Source organism: Vulpes vulpes, chromosome 8, assembly GCF_048418805.1.
Source record: "Vulpes vulpes isolate BD-2025 chromosome 8, VulVul3, whole genome shotgun sequence".
In the NCBI taxonomy this organism is placed as follows: Eukaryota; Metazoa; Chordata; class Mammalia; order Carnivora; family Canidae; genus Vulpes; species Vulpes vulpes.
In genome coordinates, this window is record NC_132787.1 from 53,162,183 (window position 1) to 53,182,691 (window position 20,509).

General features: G+C 49.6%; 1 protein-coding gene across 1 annotated transcript; it reads left to right on the forward strand.

Annotated features, from left to right (window-relative positions):
* Positions 1-529: 529 nt before the first annotated feature.
* Positions 530-17,446, forward strand: ANKRD35 (ankyrin repeat domain 35). Its single transcript, XM_025983074.2, has 14 exons — positions 530-668; positions 6,051-6,181; positions 6,943-7,031; positions 7,385-7,449; positions 8,264-8,321; positions 8,513-8,583; positions 8,889-8,995; positions 9,815-10,002; positions 10,829-10,866; positions 11,032-13,023; positions 14,118-14,207; positions 15,740-15,805; positions 16,615-16,716; positions 17,242-17,446. The coding sequence occupies exons 1-13, from the start codon at positions 630-632 to the stop codon at positions 16,675-16,677; spliced, it is 2,997 nt and encodes a 998-aa protein (XP_025838859.1). The 5' UTR covers positions 530-629; the 3' UTR covers positions 16,678-16,716; positions 17,242-17,446.
* The last annotated feature ends 3,063 nt before the right edge of the window (positions 17,447-20,509 follow it).

Here is a 20,509-nt window from a genome sequence, read left to right on the forward strand (position 1 = left end):
CTCTGGTTTCCAAGCTTCCTTCTTCAAAGCCTCTTTTGTGCTTGGGTTTTTGGTCAGGGAATGGAGGAAGGAAGCAGAGGTAACCAAGCGGGCCAGAGATCTCTTGATACAATAAAAATGTCGTCACCAGTGGTTAAATGTGACAGTTGGTAAGACCACAGCACACCCAGCGAATCCCGGACCTGGCCGCCCCCCCACCCCCACAGCAGCGGCGCCTGGAGGGGCGGCTGGCGGGGGCGCCCGAACCCGCGGGGCGGGGCGGGGCGGGGCTGCGGGAGGAGTTTTCGCTGGAGCCCGAGCGGTACCTTCTGCCCCTGAGCTGGTCGCAGCTGCCGGCGGGTTTGGTTTGGAGGGCGAGGCTTGAGACCTTGTCCAAAATCTCAGCCAAAGACTGCAGGTTTTTGGCTTCTGCAACGTCAGACTAGGGCAGGGCCAGGGGAGGAGTTTGAAGCCCAGTGCTCGGGTTCTTGCATCTGATTGAGCCCAGCGGGTCCTGGGGCGGATCCTGGGCGGGTCCCACTTTGCTTTTGACAGCTGTCTCGCGCGGAGCCGCAGCCGAGTCTCTGGTTCGGGAACTTGTAGCCCCGCTCTCTGCGCGTCCCCTTTCCCCCGTGGCCCCGGCCCCGGCCATGAAGCGCTTCTTCTCCTGCTCCAGCTCACAGGTGGCGGTAGGTGCCAACATGTCTGGGAGGATGGGGCTGGGGTGCAAGCCCTGGTGACAGAAGTCCTGAGTCCCATCTTCACGCACCGTCGCCTTTTCTCTTTATGGGTCTTTCCAGCGCTTCCACTCCCGCAATGCAGCCTGCCAGCCCTGCCTTCCTCAAGACCCTGTCTCCTCGCCTCTGACTTGCCTTCCTAACCTCTGCTCTCCCCAAATTCCTTCCCCTTGGCCCTTTCTTGTCCTCCTAGCATGTACACCCCCAACTTCTGAGATGTTTCCTGCAGGCTCTGCCCCTCCCTGAAGGTCCTTTCTACTTCTGCTGTCTTCCAGGACTGAACACCTCCAAACATCTGCTCTATCCCCAGCCCCTGCTCAGTCCCAGGTCCTGCTTTATCTCCCAAGTCCTGCCTCAAGGCCTCATTTTCAGCCCTGACCTGTCCTCACAATCCTGCCAGCCCATTTCCTCTTGGCCCAACAAACGCCCAGGCCGGTGCCTTCCCCTAGTCCTGTTTCATAGAGTTTTCTCTGTCCTTGCCCCCTTACCCCTTCCACTCCTGTTCTCTCATCAGCACCACTGGCTCTCTGACATCACTCCAACCCTCTTTCCAATGGGTGCTCCCACACAGGTGCAGCCTCCTCCTGTTCCCCCTTCAACTGCTGCCCCTCTCTTTCCAGTGGTTGTTCAACACCACATTTCCCCCTTTTGCCCCAACCTCCTTTTGCCTGCTCTCTGTGGATTAGTCTTGCACTCCGCCATCCTCCCAGGCACTGGCAGAGGAGGCATAGTTGTCTGGCTGCTCCCCAAGACACTGGGTAAGTTGCCTGCAGAATCCACCCTAGCCAGCTCACTGCAGTGTCTGGTTATCAGACTGGTTCTTGGGCAAGTCAAAGGCCTTCTGCCTTCTTCTCCCCAGAATCTTCCTTCATTCTAAACCCTCACCCAGTTGCTTAGGGCTTGTATTCTCCGCTTCTCTGGACTGAGTTGGGGAAAGGTGACAGTAGAAGAGGATAGAGTAGATGCACTCTGTGAGCTCCCAGTAGAAGTCACTCTTCTCGCCACATTCTCCCAGAACACAACACAAGATAGATTACAGAAGGTGGGGCACAGAGAGGGTGTAGCTGTCTCTTCCCTGAAGATCTCTTAGAGAGACCTCCTATGTGGGGATGGCATTTTCTGGGGAGGTTGGGATGATGGCTCATTTAGAAGTGAGGTAGCCAATGACCCGTGGGAATATGACGCAGCCGAACCTGACTTAGGAGTGTCATTCATAAGCAAACATGAGAAATGCTCAGCTCACTCTTCATGGGCAGGCCACAGAAGCCTGGAAGTGAGTGAGCTATGAGGCAAGAGTAGGGACTCTGTTGAGGCCTGTTCTTGTCCCACTTGGATTTCTTCTTCACCTGGTCTCCACGCACAGATCAACCAATCAAAATGCATTTACTGGATAACTAGGACAGGTACCAGAAACTCCATCTTAACTGTTAATGATTTTCTTATTCACACGGATTCTTCCTTAGTGGCTGAGAGTCCTCCGCATTGCCCTTCCCTTTCACGTCTGTGGAGTCTGCCTGCCCTTAGGAATGGGAGATTATTTCATTTATCCTATTCCCCAATCCTTGGGCTCCAGTCTTTCCAAGGTGGTGGAGTGAGCACTGGGCTGAATGTTGGAATTTGGAAATATCTCTCCCTCTGTTCTTCATCCCAGCTCTACAGAGTTTTGGCCATGAAGAATTTCCACTCATTCTAAACTCTCTTTAGTGTAACAAGCTTATAGGAAGTAAATTGGGTGGATTTAGAACTATCTAGCTGGAAAGAGCTGTTTTCTTCGTCAGGATAGGATCGCAAAAAGTTTAAAAATAGGCCAGTGTCAGCTGCAAATTGTTTCCTCCTGAAACTTCCTTACCCTTATGATAAATTTCTCCACTCCCTGGGTGGCTAACTACTCTGAACCCTTTGTCAAAGAAATAGGGCAACAGCCTTCCTGGCCACTCCCAAAGCCTGGCTTCCCAGTCATGCCAGAAGATTGCCCCTGCCTGTCCTCACTCCCACCCCTGGGTCCAGGGCCAGAGCCCTGCACCCTTTGATTGAGACCAGTACTGACAGATCAGTGATCATTTTCAAATTAATCTAAATTATCCAAAATTTAGGAAGTCACACACACACACACACACACACACACACACACACACACACACCAGCTCTTACAATCTCATTTTATTTTAGTCAAATAGAGGATGCCTTTGAGGATGTCTTATATATTAGCTTACTCTGCCTATGTAGGAAGTGGACCAGAAAATAGCTTTGAACAGTTGGCCAGTGCTTACTGGAATCAACTTAGAGGAATGTCCATTGCATTTAAAAATATATAGGGATCCCTGGGTGGCGCAGCGGTTTGGCGCCTGCCTTTGGCCCAGGACGCGATCCTGGAGACCCGGGATCGAATCCCACGTCGGGCTCCCAGTGCATGGAGCCTGCTTCTCCCTCTGCTTATGTCTCTGCCACTCTTTCTCTCTCTGTGACTATCATAAAAAAAAAAATTAAATATATATATTGAGAGTCAATTCCTGGATCCTCTAGGGCAGCCTTTCTATATCCATTCACCTGTCCTACAATGGTAGCTACTCTTTCTCTTCTGTTGGTGTGTTCCATCTCAATAGGATGCTTATAGGCACCCAGCCAGAGATAAGGAGAGGCTGCAATTACTCCTACAAAAGCCCCCTAATCTTGGCTACATATATACAGAGCTTATCCTTGTTTTTGAGTCTGCTGATTAATGTGGTGATTCTTCCCTTGAGGCTGTGATGGTAATCCAGTGCCTCTCTTCCGAGGACTGGATCTTGGAATTTGGAAGCATCCCTCTATTCTCCATCTTAGCTCTGCAGAGGTTTGACCATGATGAATTTCCACCTATTCTAAATTCTTCTTAGTGTAACAAGATTATAGGAAATAAATTGGGTGGATTTAGAGCTGTCTAGTTGGAAAGAAAAGTCTCTACATTGCTAAGAAGCACTTTTACCATCTCTATAGTCTGGCTATTATACATTGGCTGATACAAGCAAGATCCCTTCCTCTCACATCCCTGGGGGAAGAACTCTGAATTCAGAATTGCTGGTACATCCAAAATGTGTCCAGCAAAGCTAGGAAGGTTGACGATTGGACCCAGCATTTATTGTGCACCGACTCTGTGGCAGACAGTGCTAGGTGCTTTGTGGTGTGTTATATCACGAGGAAGCTAAAGTTCGGAGAAGTTGTTACATACTTAAATTCACCAGCATAGAAAGTGTTAGAATCAGGATTTAAACAGAGAACCTCAGATTAGAGGTCAACCGATGGCAGCATCCTGTGGTGGAGGTATAATTATAGCTTTCTGCTTTTTCTGAGGGCAACTGGTCCCTAAGGGACATTGGATAACATGTTCCTACATTCCAGAATCTGTTTGGTATGTGGACCAGTCATTTGGCTTATTTTGTCTTTTGAGAATTATCCTGTTCAGAGACTCTTCTCTGTGTAGGGAATAGCTTCGAGGGTGGGTGGCTTTGGCCTGGAGGCAGTCTTAGACTGTTTGCATGGTAATAAGTAAACCTTCTTCCAGGGCTCTGTCGTAGTATATGTGGTCTGCTGGTGAGAACCAGGTCGGGCCCGTCAGGTAGCCTGGGTTCTAATTTCAATTTTACCCCTATTTTGTGATGTGAACCTGGACAATTATCCAAACTCAGCACACTTCAGTTTCTTCTGCTTTCAAATAGATCAAATAATATCAGCCCTAACTCCTTTCCAGGGATGTGGAGAGGCTAATGGAAACAGCACTTGAAATGACTGAAGAATTACAAGTGCTGAACAGGAGTATTACCTTATCATCCATCTAGCCCAAGATCATTTTATGGCTTGGGCATTTCAAATCTTCCCTGATTTTGCTACATTTGCCCTGGCTAGGTAGACAGTATTTGAAAATTAATTATTTGGCTTCCATAGAACCTATTTTTTCCCACCTCCTCCCAAAGCCTCTTTCTTGTTGAGATTATACCTCATAAAATGTGATGTGCCACCACCAATCCTTCACTGCTTCCTGTTTGGTTATAAGGATACCATGCACTTGTATTGTTTTTTACAGTTTATGAAGAGAATTTATATACCTCATATGAGGTTAGCTCATTTAATGCTCACAACATGATGAGGTAGTTATTATTTCCCACATGTTATAGATGAGGAAACGGAGGTGTTCAATTGCTTACTCTGGGTCACATAGCTGAGAAAGTAGGACTGCTGACAAAATATTCATCCAGGACCCTTTCCACCGTCCCACAGATTTTTGCATCCTTTCTTCCTTTCCCTTCCCCTCTCTGGATCCAATCAGGCTATTCTGTGCCTTCAGCCCTGGGTGTTTTTACACAGCTCTCTCTCTTTCACACCCTGTGATACCTCAATTATTGTAATTACCCTACCACCCTCAAAAGGCAAGCTGGAATGATAGAACAATGCATGCCCAGGTGTGGCTGTGGCCTGGAACAGCTGCTCCCTGCCAGAGAAAAGAGTAGGGAGGGGAGGGAGGAGCAGGAGAGCTGCCTCTTGCTGCTTCCTCAAGCCTAGCTAGAGACCTATTTTTGCCTTTGGGTGGTTGTGCCATGGAAGGGGAAGAGCAATCAACTAAAGGACATAGAAACAAGATGGGAAGAGAGAAACTCTGCTTTCCCCTCCCAGTTTTGGGGCCCACAGCCAAAAGGCTGGATGGTATGGCTGGATATTTGGACTCCTAGCTGTAATGTGAAGCTAGATGCCTTGATGTCTCATAAATATGAGGACAAGAAGCAGAGCACCATGGGGGGGTGAGAGGTAATGTGAGCCCAAAAGGGAGTGGTCAGCATGGCTCAGCTTGCTCCAGCAAGACCCAGAGAGCAGAAGGGAAAGGAGTCATGGCTAGGATTGCTCTGAGCTGGTGCACCTAACAACAATAATCACATGATGATTAAAAAAAAACCAAAAACAAAAAGGACATCTGAAAAACTCTGCCCTCAGTGCTAGAACATGATTTTTTAAAAAAGATTTTATTTATTCATTCATAAGACACACAGAGAGAGGCAGAGACACAGGCAGAGGGAGAAGCAGGCTCCTCAAGGGAAGCCCCATGTGGGACTCGATCCCAGGACACTGGGATCATAACCTGAGCCAAAGGCAGACACTCAATCACTGAGCCATCCAGGCACCTGTAGAACACGATTTTTAATCCACTAGTCCAAGTACTTTTTGGTCCAGGGCTAGCAATACCCAGCAGTAGTTTCTCGGTGGCCTGCAGAGGTCTCTTTTCCCTGGCCAGGCATCCTAACCATCTCCTTTCCTTTTTCTACCCCAACCCCACTCCCTGTGTTCATACAATCTGTGGCCCTGGACCAGGTGGAGAGATGGAACCGCCGTGATCAGAAGCTGCTGGAGGCGGTACAGCGGGGGGATGTGGGACGTGTGGCTGGCCTGGCTTCAAGGAAGTCTGCCCGACCCACCAAGCTGAACTCCAACGGCCAGTCTCCGTAAGTAAGCCCTCCTGGGCCCCCCTTGATATGTGGCTCTCTTTGAAAGCCTCCAACCCTGATATGAGGTAGGACCAGGGAATGCCTAAAGCCCCAGAGCCTTTTTTTGTTTTAATCAGCAAGCATATCCATCATTGTTTGCTACGGATCAAGTGCTGCAAACAGGGAGTGGAGAGATAGCGTCTCTGAGTACCATCCGTCTCATGGCCCAGATTGACAAACCTTGAGGGGGGGGGGAAGCCCCCAAAACAAAAGGACATCAAGCCCATGAAACAAACAGAAAACTGATACATTCCCTAAATACAGTGTTTACTTATTGCACAAGTAGGAGGGTGTGTAGCTTGGGAAAATAGGAACAAAGTGGTTGTAGCCGAGAGCATCAGCTGGCTAGGTGGGATGGTGAGGCCAAGAGGGAGATTATCCCTCGTCCCTTCCACCCAGCCTTCTGTCTGCTCCAGCTGCCTCCTCCTATGACAGTCCAGGCTATTAAGGGTCCTGTGGTCAGAGCAACAGGTAGTTCCATGTTCGCTGGACACCCCACGATTGTCTAGGTGGCTTGAGACCTGTAGCTCTTATTTCTGTTTTTGCTTCCAGCCTCCTCTGGCCTTTTCCTCAGGAAGTCAGGCTAGGGGAACTTCCCCGTCTGTTTTTGGGATTGGCTTTGGGGTGAAGAAGCATAGCAGGCAGTGCTTATGAAGGTTCTTGTATCCCTCATCCGCTGGTCCCTTCATCCTTCTGCCCCTTGGCCTTGATTCCAGCAGGTTCCATCTGGCAGCCTCCAAAGGCCTGACAGAATGTCTAACTATACTGCTTGCAAACGGGGCTGACATCAACAGCAAGAATGAGGACGGTGAGTTAGATCTTGCGCTGGGCCGCACTGCTGGTCTCTCCCTTCATTGCAGCAGCGGTGAGGGCTGACTGCTGGAGGTTCCAACTGTGGTCTCCCACTTCTCTCCCCATCAGTTCTGGCCAGCATCCTTCCGGGGGCTCCTCTCCCTGCAAGATGGTTTACCTCACCTCCACTCCCACCTCCAGCACAGGTTCCAGGCACTGGGGGAACAGGAATTTCAGGCTCTGTGTGGCTGAGAGCTTCTCTCTCTAATCTCTCCCTGATTATCTGTGCGTCTCTTGCCTTCCCTCCCTGTGAGTCATCGGCATGCATGGGGCCACCCACCTTCCATCTCCCCCTGTTTCTCTTTCCAGGAAGCACTGCCCTGCACCTGGCCACCATCTCCTGCCAGCCACAATGTGTCAAGGTCCTGCTGCAGGTAAGAGCACCCTCTTGATACTACTTTAGTGAAGGGAAGAAATGGGCCCAGAATCTTCTAAATCTTCTGTGTCTTGTGGTCACAAGCAATGTTTGGTCAACAGGACCCCTCTCATCCCAAGTAAGAGAGCTGATCATCATGTATTCATTAATTCACAGATATTTATGTAACACCTACTATGGGCAGACACCACACTTAATGCTGCCCTTGAGGGCAGGTTATAAAGCAGAGCTCCTGGGGACTGCCTGCCAGTCATCCACATGCCATTGACAGAGCCCCTGCAGAGACTAACCACCCAGCAGGTGGGCAAGTGAGAGGAGGACAGGAGTGTTCAAATTAATCCAGTGTTCCACTGTCTGCTTTTAAGGAGCTTGCAATCTGGGAGCACTAAAAGAAATATATATGTGAAATGACACGCAGACAATCTATAAGCCGGTCTCCAAAAGTCCAAGAGGCATAGCTCAACAGGTCACTGGGCAAATGGCTGTTCTGCTTTTGTTCTTTCCAGACCTTTCCAAGTTCCCCAATTATGATCCTAAGATACCAGTCATGGACTCAGAAGTCATTTTCCCTAATGTGCCTATTTGTCTATAATCTGATTTTTCTTGGGCCCTAGGTTTAAGAACTGGGGCTGAAATTCAAGGCTGCCTATCCTCTGCAAGGAGTAGACTGGGCTTGCCTAGTAGTTGGCCAGAGCCACAGTCCTCCTTTCCCTCCCCATAGTACTATGGAAGTTGATGACTCAACAGGGTGGGTATGTGATAAGGATGGTACTACCATGCCCCATGCTGCCTCCCTTGGTGGCTCTTTGCAGCATGGTGCCAATGAAGATGCTGTGGATGCAGAAAACCGAAGTCCATTGCACTGGGCAGGTGTGTGCCAAGGGGCTGATGGGAAACAAGGCTGCAGGGACCAGGGGGCTGGAAGGGAGGGGAGGACAACATTTGGAGAGCAGGGTAGGCCAGGGCTGACTGCTAAAATGGTTGGAGGGAATACGGGGCTGTAGTCTGAGTAGGTGTCCTTCCTGCTTCTCCTTAACCCAATCATCCCTCAACCCTCCCAGCCTCCTCTGGCTGTGCGTCAAGTGTGCTCCTGCTGTGTGACCATGAAGCCTTCCTGGACGTCCTGGATAATGTGAGTGTCAGCTGGGCAGTGCCCTGCACAGGGAGGCTGTTGTTCTCTCTGAGCTTGACTAGCTAAGCTCTGTGACCAGGGGTTATGCACATCTCCTCTTCCTTCTCCCTCCACTCCTCCTCCTTTCTCTCATGGAGAGGTTAGTCCTTATCTTCTGGAGAGCTTCTAACCTTTCAGAAAGGAGAATTTTGCCCCTGGATCTGGGCTTTTTTCTGGAGATGTGTCGGGAGAGGGCAGTTGGTAGAATTGTCAAGCCCCTGGCTCCCCTGGGCTCCTCTTGAACTTCCTTCCCACAATCTGTGCAGGATGGACGGACACCCCTGATGATTGCATCGCTGGGTGGTCACACAGCTATCTGCTCACAGCTACTGCAGAGAGGTGCCCGAGTTAATGTCACAGACAAGGATGACAAGTGAGCCTTCTCTATCTCCCCATCCCAAATCCAGACATTGGCCACTCTAGAAAGGAGCCCCGGGGAAAATGTATCTGCATGTGCATGTGTACGTGTATGTGTTTGTGTGTATGTGTGTGTTTGGGGGAAGAAAGAAGATTGGTCTCTGTTTTCTCAGGAACCTCCTTCATTCTGAGCAGTTGTTTGGAAGAGCTCTGGCTGCTGTTTTGCAGTTGAGAAAGTTTTCCTTAGACTTTCCTATTCAGTTGCTACCACCAGCATTTTCCTGGCATAGATGACTCTGGAAGTAGAATCCATTCTTCGGATCCATTAGTTCAATTTACTGGTTTTCAAACTATCTTCTAAGCAATGGAATCCTTTTTCCAATGAAGAATTTATGCAGAGGGATGCCTGGGTGACTCAGTGGTTGAGCGTCTGCCTTTGGCTCAGGGCATGATCCTGGGGTACTGGGATCTAGTCCTGCATCGGGCTCCCTCCAGGGAGCCTGCTTCTCCCTCTGCCTGTGTCTCTGCCTCTCTCTGTGTCTCTCTTGGATACATAAACACAAAATCTTAAAAAAAAAAAAAGGAATTTATGCAGAACCTCAATGTATACAGTAGTTGAAAATAGAGCCCTCCTAATTGGCCCTGGGCTTTCTGATGTTGCAGCTCCAAGAAACAACATTTGAAAAGTTCTGGTCTGGTCTAATGCTTTTTGTTGTTGGTTTGTGGTTCTCCTCACCACATTGAGTGAGATCTGACTCCTGGAGTGCAATTCCTGGAACCAGGACTCCTGGATTTCCTGGGGAAAGCCTATGCCTAGATTTGTCGCAACCCACAGATCAGCTCTGATCCTGGCCTGTGAGAAAGGCAGCGCTGAGGTGGCCGAACTGCTTCTGAGCCATGGAGCAGATGCAGGGGCAATGGACAGCATGGGGCACGGCGCTCTGCATTACGCTCTCCACACACAAGACAAAGTGCTGTGCCAGCTGCTGCAGCAGGCTCTGAACCGCCGGGGGCAGCAGGGAGGTAAAGCTGAGTCCCTTTTGTAACTTCAAAATTCTTCTTAGGATCAAAGAAGCTTCTTAGAATGCCATTTGTTCCCATAGAAATAATCCCTCTGAAAAATAATTGTCACTTTAGGTGAGGGTTTACTTATTTATTGCTGCTACTGTGAAATGACCCCAATATCCCAAAAGCATGGTCACAAAATTCCTTAATGCAGCCTTGTCTCTCTGAAGGCAACTCTGGCTTATACTTTTGCTAGCATTTATGAGTTGTTATTGTGTATCTGTTTGTGTGATTTGTGAGTCAATCTCCATCTTCCCTACTAGACCAGAACCCCCCCAGATGACAGGCCATGGCTGTTCTGCTTACCAGAGGTCCTGGTGCCTATATCAGTGCCTGGCACAGCGTCCAATTAAATAAGTGAGCAAACAAAATGAATGAGCTAGCCTATCTCTGGGCTAAGGGAACCAGGAATGTTAGATACTTGGGGACCCATTCAACAGCAGTGGCTCCTGGAACCACAAAGATGTGTGTGGGAAGAGTCATCACATTGGGGGCTGTTCCTCTCAGAAAAAAATGGAGATAGGGACAGGTATCTGGGTGGCTCAGCGGTTGAGCATCTGCCTTTGACTCAGGGAATGATCCTAGGGTCCTGGGATCAAGTCCCACATTGGGCTTCTTGCAGGGAGTCTGCTTGTCCCTCTGCCTATGTCTCTGCCTCTCTCTGTCTCTCATGAATAAATAAAATTTTAGAAAAGAAAAGAAAAACGAAAGAAGTCTGGAGATAAAGCGCGGGCTAGAAGAAGACCTGTCTCCACTTTCATTTTCCCCATGCTTTTTCATATAGGTCAGGGGCTTGTTCAACATCCAGATCTTGCATCCCAGGTAAGACCCTATGTGTCTCTTGCTTCTGACCCACCCCAGGCTATCCCACTGGGGCATCTCCCAAATAGTGATCTTTGGGGACAACAAGACAGTCTAAGAGAGGAAAGGCCCTCCCGGGGCTAGACTAGCTGCTGCCTTTAACTCACTATTCCTTTTTCTATGTAGGCCTCTCCATCTGAGCCTCAGGTGGGTTCTCCACCTAAGAGCCCATGCAGAGCAGAGCCCGAGGAGGAGCAGGAGGAAGAGGAGGAAGAAGACCCATGCTCAGATGAGTGGAGGTGGAAGTATGAAGAGGAGCAGAGGAAGGTTTCCCAGTTGGAGCAGGAGCTGGTGCAAAAGACTGAAGAGGCTAAGGTTCAAGCTGCAGCCTACCTGGGCCTGGAGAACCATATTCGAGAGCAGGTGCACGAGCTGGGCCTCCTCCTATCCCAAGAGGCTGGAGCTCCAGGAGGGCAGAGCTCTAGTCTCCGGCCTGGAGGAGATGGTATGGAGCATGGCTGTCCCTTGGGCCTGCTGGCTCAGCGCATTCAAGAGCTAAGGAAGCGGCAGCAGGCAGCAGCTATAGCCCCAGCCAACTTGGTGTTAGCTTCTAAGAAGGCTGAGGATTCAACCACAGGGGAGATTCAGTATGAAGCCCACAGAAAGTTCCAACCAGAAGAACAAGAGCCACCCCAGAGCCCAACTTGTGAGACCATTGGGAAAGCCACAGGACAGCAGCTGACCACCAACGGTGGACAGGCCCTTGGCCCTGATCATACTGACAAGCCATGTACCAGCCAGAAAGAGAGGCCCTGGGCCCCAGGGGCTGAACCGACAGGCACAGTGGCTGAACCCCTGGGCACAACAGCCATGAATCAGCTCCTACTACAATTGAGGGAAGAGCTGGCTGCGGTGTGGCGAGAAAAGGATGCTGCACGGGGGGCTCTGTCAAGACGGGTCCTGGAGGGAGCTCTGGGGACACCCCAGGCTGAGGCTGCAGCAGCTGCCTGGGAGAAGATGGAGGCCAGGCTGGAGCAGGTGCTGGTGAGGCTGGATCGGGCAAAGGCAGGATTACAGGTGAAACCTCAGGCTGCTGCCCAGGAGCCCAGAGAGGGAGCCCCAAAGGCAGAGCCAGCGACCATCACCAAAGAGAATGAAGGCGGGCAGAAGAGGGCTCCTGGGGCCCCGGGGGAGCCTGGAGGGGAGCAGATGCGAGGAGGAGGTCTGGCCAAGGGACAGCTGGAGAAGGAGGTAGCAGCACTGAGACTGAGCAATACTAACTTGCTGGAGGAGCTGGGGGAGCTGGGGCAGGAGAGGCGGCGGTTGCAGGGGGAGCTGCAGTCCCTGAGCCAGCGGCTGCAGCGGGATTTCGTTCCCAAGCCCGAGGCGCACGTCCAGCTCATGCAGTTGCGGCGGAGTGTGGGGCTGCTGACAGACGAACTGGCCCTGGAGAAGGAGGCCACCGAGAAACTGCGGAAGCGCCTGGCTTCCCAGACCAGTGGCCTCCAGGGGCTGTGCGCCTCCCTGCCGCCCGACCTGGTGGGTGAGGGCAGCACGGGGCGCGGGGCGGCGGAGCCCCTGGAGGAGCTGCGGGCCTGCATCAGCGCCCTGGTGCAGCGGCACCGCGAAGGCCAGAAGGCGCTGGCCCACCTGGAGCACGAAAACCGGCAGCTGCGGGGGCCCCCCGGCCCGGCCCTCTCCTCCAAGGCCCCGGCGCCCCCCGAGGTGGCCGCTCTGGAGCAAGACCTGGGGAAGTTGGAGGAGGAGCTGCGGGCCGTCCAGGCCACGATGAGCGGGAAGAGTCAGGAGATCGGGAAGCTGAAGCAGCTGCTCTACCAAGCCACCGAGGAAGTGGCCGAGCTGAGAGCCCGGGAGGCCGCCAGCCTGAGGCAGCACGAGAAGACCCGGGGTTCGCTGGTGGCCCAGGCCCAGGCCTGGGGCCAGGAGCTGAAGGCGCTGCTGGAAAAGTATAACGCGGCGTGCCGGGAGGCGGGGGCGCTGCGCGAGGCCGTGGCCGAGGAGCGGCGCCGCAGCGGGGAGCTGGCGGCGCGGGCGGCCGAGCAGGAGCGCCGGGCCGGCGAGATGCGCGGCCGCTCCCAGCAGTTTGAGGAAACGGCCGAGCGGTTCAAAGACAAAGTGGAGCATCTCATCGGCGCTTGCCGGGACAAGGAGGCCAAGGTGAGCCGGCCGGGCAACCATCGGAGCAAGGGGTGCTTCGCGGTCCGCTAACGTGCATCTAGCTCGGTTTAGTCGGATGAATACCTTGAGCGCAACAGCAAGTCCTTTGCAAGGACCACCGTGTTCTCCCGGGTCTCGGGGTTTGGGGGTCGGGATCCGAGGTGAGGCTAAGGTATAACTAGAAGAGAGAACGGGGCTTACGTATTAAAGTTTGGGATTCAGGATTCAGAAGCCGAGCCGTCAGAGCTAGCCAGCTCCTGCCCTGGAGTCCTACGGCTTATTAACGTGTTCACTTAAAAAGATTAGCCCAGGAAGAGGCCTGGTCATATGGTGGGTTGTTGTGGTTTTGCTAGGGTTCTGGGGAGGTCACTTGGGGGCCCATGGGTTTGGGAAAGTAGACTAGCCCGAAGCTCCTCTTCTCCCCTCCCACTTCAGTCAGAGTGAGTTCTACAAAAGATTTCCACTGGCAAAGAGAAAACCAAGGCAAATAAATAAATAAATAAATAAATAAATAAATAAATAAATAAATAAATAAATAAGACATACATACATACATACCGCTGTTAGAAACCAGAGTTTTCCAATGATTCCTCCAAAGTCAGTGTAACGCTTCTAGGAGACATGTCTAATGAATTCTAAAAAATCAATTTCCAAACGAATTTAGTAATTTTAGAACTACCTGTGAAATGAATGAAATCGATGAAATCGGATGTCTTATTAAAAGTTGTGTACATGCTCAAATGTAGAATGATATAAAAAACATATAGGGAGTATATACTTCAGAGCATGGACCATGCATTCAAGGAGATCTTGGTTCAAATCATTATTTCATTACTTATTAGCTGTATAGTTTTGACAAGTTACTTAACTCAGTCTCCTTATCTACAAAATGTGAATATTAATACTTCCCTCAGAGAAATATTGTTCTCCTCAGAACAGAAGAAGAGCTTTCTTGAGTGTTGAGACAACGTGTGTAAAAGTATCTGGCATATAGTACATATCCACTAAAAGGAAGTTGACCTTGACCCTGGGTGGTATTGGAGTGGGGAATGACTTGGGCCTCCTCAGTTCCCTTTCTTTCTTGGTGGCTTCAGATCAAGGAGTTGTTGAAGAAGCTGGAGCAGCTTTCAGAGGAGGTCTTAGCAGTTCGGGGAGAAAATGCTCACCTTGCTCTGCAGCTGCAGGTATGCTCTGCCCTCAGGGAAATAGACGCTGCTAGAGAAAAGGGTGGCCAATGGAAGTGATGCACGTGTGGGAAAGATTCTGGGAATTATAGAGGGCTGGCCACGCAGTGGGCCAGGCTGGGCAGTGGTGGGCTAAGGGAGACTGAGCTGATCACTTCATTCTTCTTCTTTTTTTTATTTTTGCTTAATTATTTCAAATATTTTATTTATTTATTCATGAGAGACACGGGGCAGTGGGGGGAGGGGAGGCAGAGACACAGGCAGAGGGAGAAGCAGACTCCACGCAGGAAGCCTGACATGGGACTGGATCCTGGGACTCCAGGATCACGCCCTGGGCTGAAGGTGGCGCTAAACCGCTGAGCCACCTGGGCTGCCCCCTAATTTTTATTTAAATTCATTTTAATTAACATATAGTGTATTATGAGTTTTAGGAATAGAATTCAGTGATTCATCCGTTGTATATAACATCCGATACTCATTCCATAAGTGCTCTCCTAATGCTCATCATCCAGTTGCCCCATCCCCCCTCCACCTCCCCTCCAGCTACCCTGTTTGTTTCCTAGAGTTGAGTCTCTTATATTTTGCCTCCCTCTCTGTTTTTGTTTTTCCTTCCCTTCCCCTATGTTCATCTCTCTCTCTCTCTCTCTCTTTTTTTTAAGATTTTATTTATTTATTCATGAGAGACACAGAGAGAGGGGCACAGACACAGGCAGAGGGAGAAGCAGGCTCCACACAGGGAGCCCAATGTGGGACTCGATCTCGGGGTCTTCAGGATCATGCCCTGGGGGCACTAAACCTCCAAGCCACCCGGGCTGCCCTGTTCATCTCTTTTGTTTCTTAAATTCCATATATGAGGGCAGCCTGGGTAGCTCGGCGGTTTAGCGTTGCCTTCAGCTCAGGGCCTGATCCTGGAGACCAATGGATCGAGTCCCACGTCGGGCTCCCTACATGGAGCCTGTTTCTCCCTCTGTCTGTGTCTCTACCTCTCTTTCTCTCTCTCTCTGTTTCTCATGAATAAATAAAATCTTTAAAAAAATCCACATATGAGTGAAATCATGTGGTATTTGTCTTTCTCTGACTTGTTTTGATTAGCTTAATACTCTCTAGTTCCATCCATGTCATTGCAAATGGCAAGATTTAATTCTTTTTGAGTAGTATTCTGAGTAGTATTCTATATTGTATATATATCACATCTTCTTTATCCATTCTTTTGTCAGTGGACATCTGGGTTCCTCCCATAGTTTGGCTATTGTGGATATTGCTGCTATACACATTGGGGGCAAGTGCCCTTCAGATCACTATGTTTGTATCCTTTGAATAAATACTTAGTAGTGCAATTGCTGGGCCATAGGGATGGTTCTATTTTTTAACTTTTTGAGGAACCTCCATACTGTTTTCCAGAGTGGCTACACCAGTTTGCATTCCTACCAACAGCTCACCACTTCATTCTATTGTTCCTCATGAGGGGCTGTGTGTGTCAGGGCGGGTGTGCTAGGGTGGGCACATAATCTCTCATTGACGCTCACTCCCAGGATTCCCAGAAGAACCACGAAGAGATCATCTCCACCTACAGGAACCATCTGCTGAATGCCGCTCAGGTGAGCAAGGGAGGAAGTAGAGACAGAGTGCTGGGCAGGGGGTGTTACATTTGAGATCCTTCCTCTTACCTGCACATACCTGTCATTTCTTGGAAAGCTGGACTTTATTTTATTTATTTATTTATTTATTTTTATTTATGATAGTCACAGAGAGAGAGAGAGAGGCAGAGACACAGGCGGAGGGAGAAGCAGGCTCCATGCACCGGGAGCCTGATGTGGGATTCGATCCCGGGTCTCCAGGATCGCGCCCTGGGCCAAAGGCACGCGCCAAACCGCTGCGCCACCCAGGGATCCCGGAAAGCTGGACTTTAGATGTTCCAGTGCCAGGTGTCTAGATCTCATTAGGTAGATCAAGAGATCAAGAGAGGATGTGCATGAATGTGAGGGGGATAGAGTGTTTGCCCCTCCTTGCCAATTCCCTGATCCTTTATGAACTCCCTGAAAGGCCTTTTCCTGTCCCTTATGCCCTTTCTCAGTTTCATCCTGAGCTAAATATGTCTCACCAAGGAAGAAGAGCTGGGTGGCTTGCTCCTTTATTAGGAAGAATGGTATCTACAAAGAGCAGAACATTTGTCCTGTATCAGGTGCTCTGCTTCATAGTCATTGGCTTTTTAGCCCTCACAGCAGTCCCAGAAAGTAGACATTAGTATCTTCCTTGTAAAGACCAGGAGACAGCCATAGAGAAGTCACACACTGTAAACCAGGGTGCATAGTAAATAGCATTCCACTAAACCACAGAATGTTCCCTTGCCTGTCTCCCCCCATTTCCTCTTCTTTGTCCCCTTTTCTTTCCTTCCTGCCACTTACAGGGCTACATGGAACAAGATGTGTACAATATCTTGCTGCGAATCCTCAGCATCCAGGAAGAGTAAGGCATCCCGGTGCCCTGAGGGATGTGCCATTTGTCTGTGGTGAGTTGTGGATCAGGGTGACGAAGGACGAACCTGGAGAAAGGACTTGGGAAGAGAGACTTACGGATGGGATTTGGAGTCTTCTTTGGCTCCTTGCGGTGGTGGCTGACACTGGGGAGCCCTGTGGGGCATAGAGCATTTGAAGTGAGGTCAGTTGAGAAGACACAATCTGGGGAATCACTGGGTAGAAGCAGGAATCAGGGAACAGGTAGACTGCAGGGGACTAAAAAGACTTGCTGAATGGCTCTCCTAAGGCCCAGGCTAGAGATGCCAGTGAAAAGTAGCCATGGTGGCAGAGTGGCAGGGAGTTGTTTGCCAGGGTGGGACCTCATGAACTCCAGAATCTCTCCTTCGCTCACACACTACTCATTCAGAGAGCAGTCACCCCTGACTCTTCTTGCCACCCCTGTTCAGCTGGCAGTTTTTTCCAGTCCAGGTAGATGACATGCCCTTTATCATCTTGGCATGGGTGGGAGGGGACTGAGGAGATGTGTGTGCATTTCACCCTTGAATATCTTCTTTCAGGGAGTAGGAGCATCCCTGGTTGCCAGAGGCTCCACCAGGATGTGGAGAAGGGCAGGGGGCAGGCGGTGAGGATGGGTAGGTGGGGTTTCACCTGACAGTATGGAGCCCAGACCTGAGAACCTGAAGCCTGGAATCATCACGGATGAGACCAGAGAAGGTGCACATGGAGGCCAGCTCTGTGAAAATAAAGCAGGAGGCAGTGTGGTGTTGGGTGTCATGTTTTTCTCTGTTGGAAGGGGAGTGGGGAAAGGAGTCTTTTTCATTCTTATTCCTTTTTTTTTTTTTTTTAATCACAAATGGCCCCAAAAGTCAGCATCTTTCACACTTTATGAGCCACAGTAAGAAATACACTCTATATGGTGGTGCATATATCTGAAATAGTATTTACCCTTATTGTTTTCATTTTATAATATTCTCTATTATGTTCCAAGGAAAAAATATTTCTCAAAATACCCCTACTAATGAATGGGTCAAGACCCACATTTGAAAAACAGCTCTCTGTAGAAATGGAGATTGATATTCTCTTTCTCAAATTTGTCTCTGATCTTTTTTCTGTATCTTGTGATTCCTGCATCCACTATCTTTTTTAAGGAGGAGAGATTGAGAGACTTGGGTTTTCTTCATGCTGTACAGTCCAAAATATTTGTGTGTCAAATTATGCATCTAGATATGAGGCACAGGGGCTCACATGGTCTGTATTCTTTGCCCAGGTACAAAGTGGGATGGAAAGTCTGATTCCCAGGAAAGGGGGGAAGGGATACTCAGAACTAGCTTTTTCCCTCCCGTTCTGTTCTCAGACTAAAAAAATATATCTCTCTTGGCCACTTCCCATGGGTCTCCTCTCCTTCCTGTCCCTCCACCAGCCAGACTGCTAGGTGAGACACCAGGCAGTGAATTCCTCCCCAATCTCCAACTGCGGTTTGGATCCCTCCCTGTTCCTTCTCCCAGTCCACCCCCTGCTGAGTTTTGCTGGGTCGGAGGAGGCCACAGTTTGGCAGTAAAGAGCCTGACCGGGTGGAAAGAAGACTGGGGAGGGGCTGCAGCGGAAGATAGGGGGCCCGCTCCAGGGTTTGGCCCAGAAGAGAGCAGCTGTGTAGATCACATCCTAGAGAAGATGACAGTCAGCTTTGGGATTTATGTGGATGGGTACAGGACTGCTTTGAGGCAGGAAGAATGGGGACCGGAGGGGTTGATGGGGAAAGAGGGTACAGCTGCCGAAAAGAGCATCAGAAAGATCCGAGTCATTGCCATTAAGGGGAACAGAACCTCTTTTCCTTCCTGCTCTTTGAGTTACCAAAGAATATAAAAGGACTGTTAGAATCCTTATTATTTATGGATTGTGGGGTGGGAAGAATGAAAAAACTGAGAGCGTCCAGATGGGGGGTGGTGGTGGTGGTGGTGGGGTGGTGGAGCTTATTTGGGTAAATTCAAGTATGAGGCAGGAAGCAGCTTTGGTAAAGCTGATCCTAGGATGGCTGAGCTATGGGAATGGTCAGTGATGTTAATGCTAACACAGGATGGAACCTTCCCCATCCCCTGGGCTTCCCAAACAATATTCCTTTATACAACCCCATAAACTCTTACCCCAACAACCCCAAACCCTGAAATTTATCCTTGATTTCATAAACAAATCTTTATTTCCCAAAGTAACTCTAGTCCTACTGTGTGCACCTCCCCCCCCCCCCCCCCCCCCCGCCCCATTCCTCCCAGGCTGTTGGTCTAATGGGACTTAAGTAGGGACTTCCTACTCCTGTTTCTCTCCCCCCTTGTCCCTCAGGTTTCACACGTAGGAGTATATGGGTAGGAGTAGGTAAAGCTTGGTCACCACAATGGGGTCAGACTATGTCTTTGAATGCCTTCAATCTGGAACTTGGTCCTGATTTGCAGTTTCCCTCCTTTGTTTGATAACATTAAATCATTAAACTGATATTGCATGAGTCTACTATGGGCCAGGCACTGGGGATAGAGAGTGAGCACCACAGAAAAGATTAAAAGATTCTTGTCCTTGCTGAGCTGGAATACAGGATCAAATTCAGGCACCCTAGTTCCTACTTTTCAGCGATCCTGTAGGGATGCTAGAACTCACAACTTCAAATTAACTATTAAATGAGAGCCCTGGGGCAGCCCTGGTGGTTCAGCGGTTTAGCGCCGCCTTCAGTCCAGGGTGTGATCCTGGAGACCCATGATCAAGTCCCATGTCGGGCCCCCTGCATGGAGCCTGCTTCTCCCTCTGCCTGTGTCTCTCTGCCTGTGTGTGTGTGTGTGTGTGTGTGTGTGTGTGTGTGTGTGTCTCATGAGTAAATGAATAAAAATATTAAAAAAAAATAAAGGAGATCCCTCTTGGGGTGCCTGGGTGGCTTAGTGGTTGAGTATCTGCCTTTGGCTAAGGTGGTGATCCTGGGGTCCTGGGATCGAGTTCCGCATTGGGCTTCCTGAGAGGAGCCTGCTTCTCCCTCTGCCTATGTCTCTGCCTCTCTCTGTGTGTGTCTCTCATGAATAAATAAATAAAATCTTAAAAAAAAAAAAGAGCCCTCCTTTACAAAACCATTAGGATTCAAGCTGAGGTTGACATTCTTTTTTTACTTTTACATTTTTACAGCTTTAATGAATTATAATAATTGACATTCAATAAATGCATGTATTTAAAAGTGTACAGTTTGGTAAGTTTTGACATATGTATATACCCATAAAACCATCACACAACGAACATATCTGGGGCCCCTGGGTGGCTCAGTCAGTTAAGCATCCTCCTTCAGCTCAAGCCAAGATCCTGGGGTCCTGAGATTGAGCCCCACATGGACTCCCTGCTTAGCCGGGAGCCTGCTTCTCCCTCTCTCTCTGCCTCTGCTCCCTTCTCGTGCTCTCTCTCTCTCTCAAATAAGTAAATGAAATCTTTTTTTAATAAAAAGATAATGAACTTATCTATCACTCCCAAAGAATCCCCCCTTCTCTTTTTTTATCCTCTCAATCTTCCTTCTCTCCAAATCACTGAAATTTCTATGAGATATACAAACTAATTCATAGTAACTTTTGACCTAGAGGACTGAACAGAACAACAACAACAACAACAGAAAAAAACAAGCTCTGGGCCTGATGAAAACTCAAGTGTTGGAGGGGGCAGTTGGGATTTTTTTTTTTTTTTTTTTTTTTTTAGATTTTATTTATTTGACAGAGAGAACAAGTAGGGAGAGCAGCAGAAGCACATGCCCTGCTGAGCAGTGAGCCTACTGCAGGGCTTGATCCCAGGATCCTGGGACCCTGACCTGAA

Excerpts from the sequence above, each read along its gene's own strand:
- ANKRD35 (XM_025983074.2), top strand. The coding sequence starts at position 630 with ATGAAGCGCTTCTTCTCCTGCTCCAGCTCACAGGTGGCG. Across the intron at positions 7,450-8,263 it reads GTGTCAAGGTCCTGCTGCAG|CATGGTGCCAATGAAGATGC; the intron begins GTAAGAGCACCC and ends GGCTCTTTGCAG. Across the intron at positions 8,322-8,512 it reads AAGTCCATTGCACTGGGCAG|CCTCCTCTGGCTGTGCGTCA; the intron begins GTGTGTGCCAAG and ends CAACCCTCCCAG.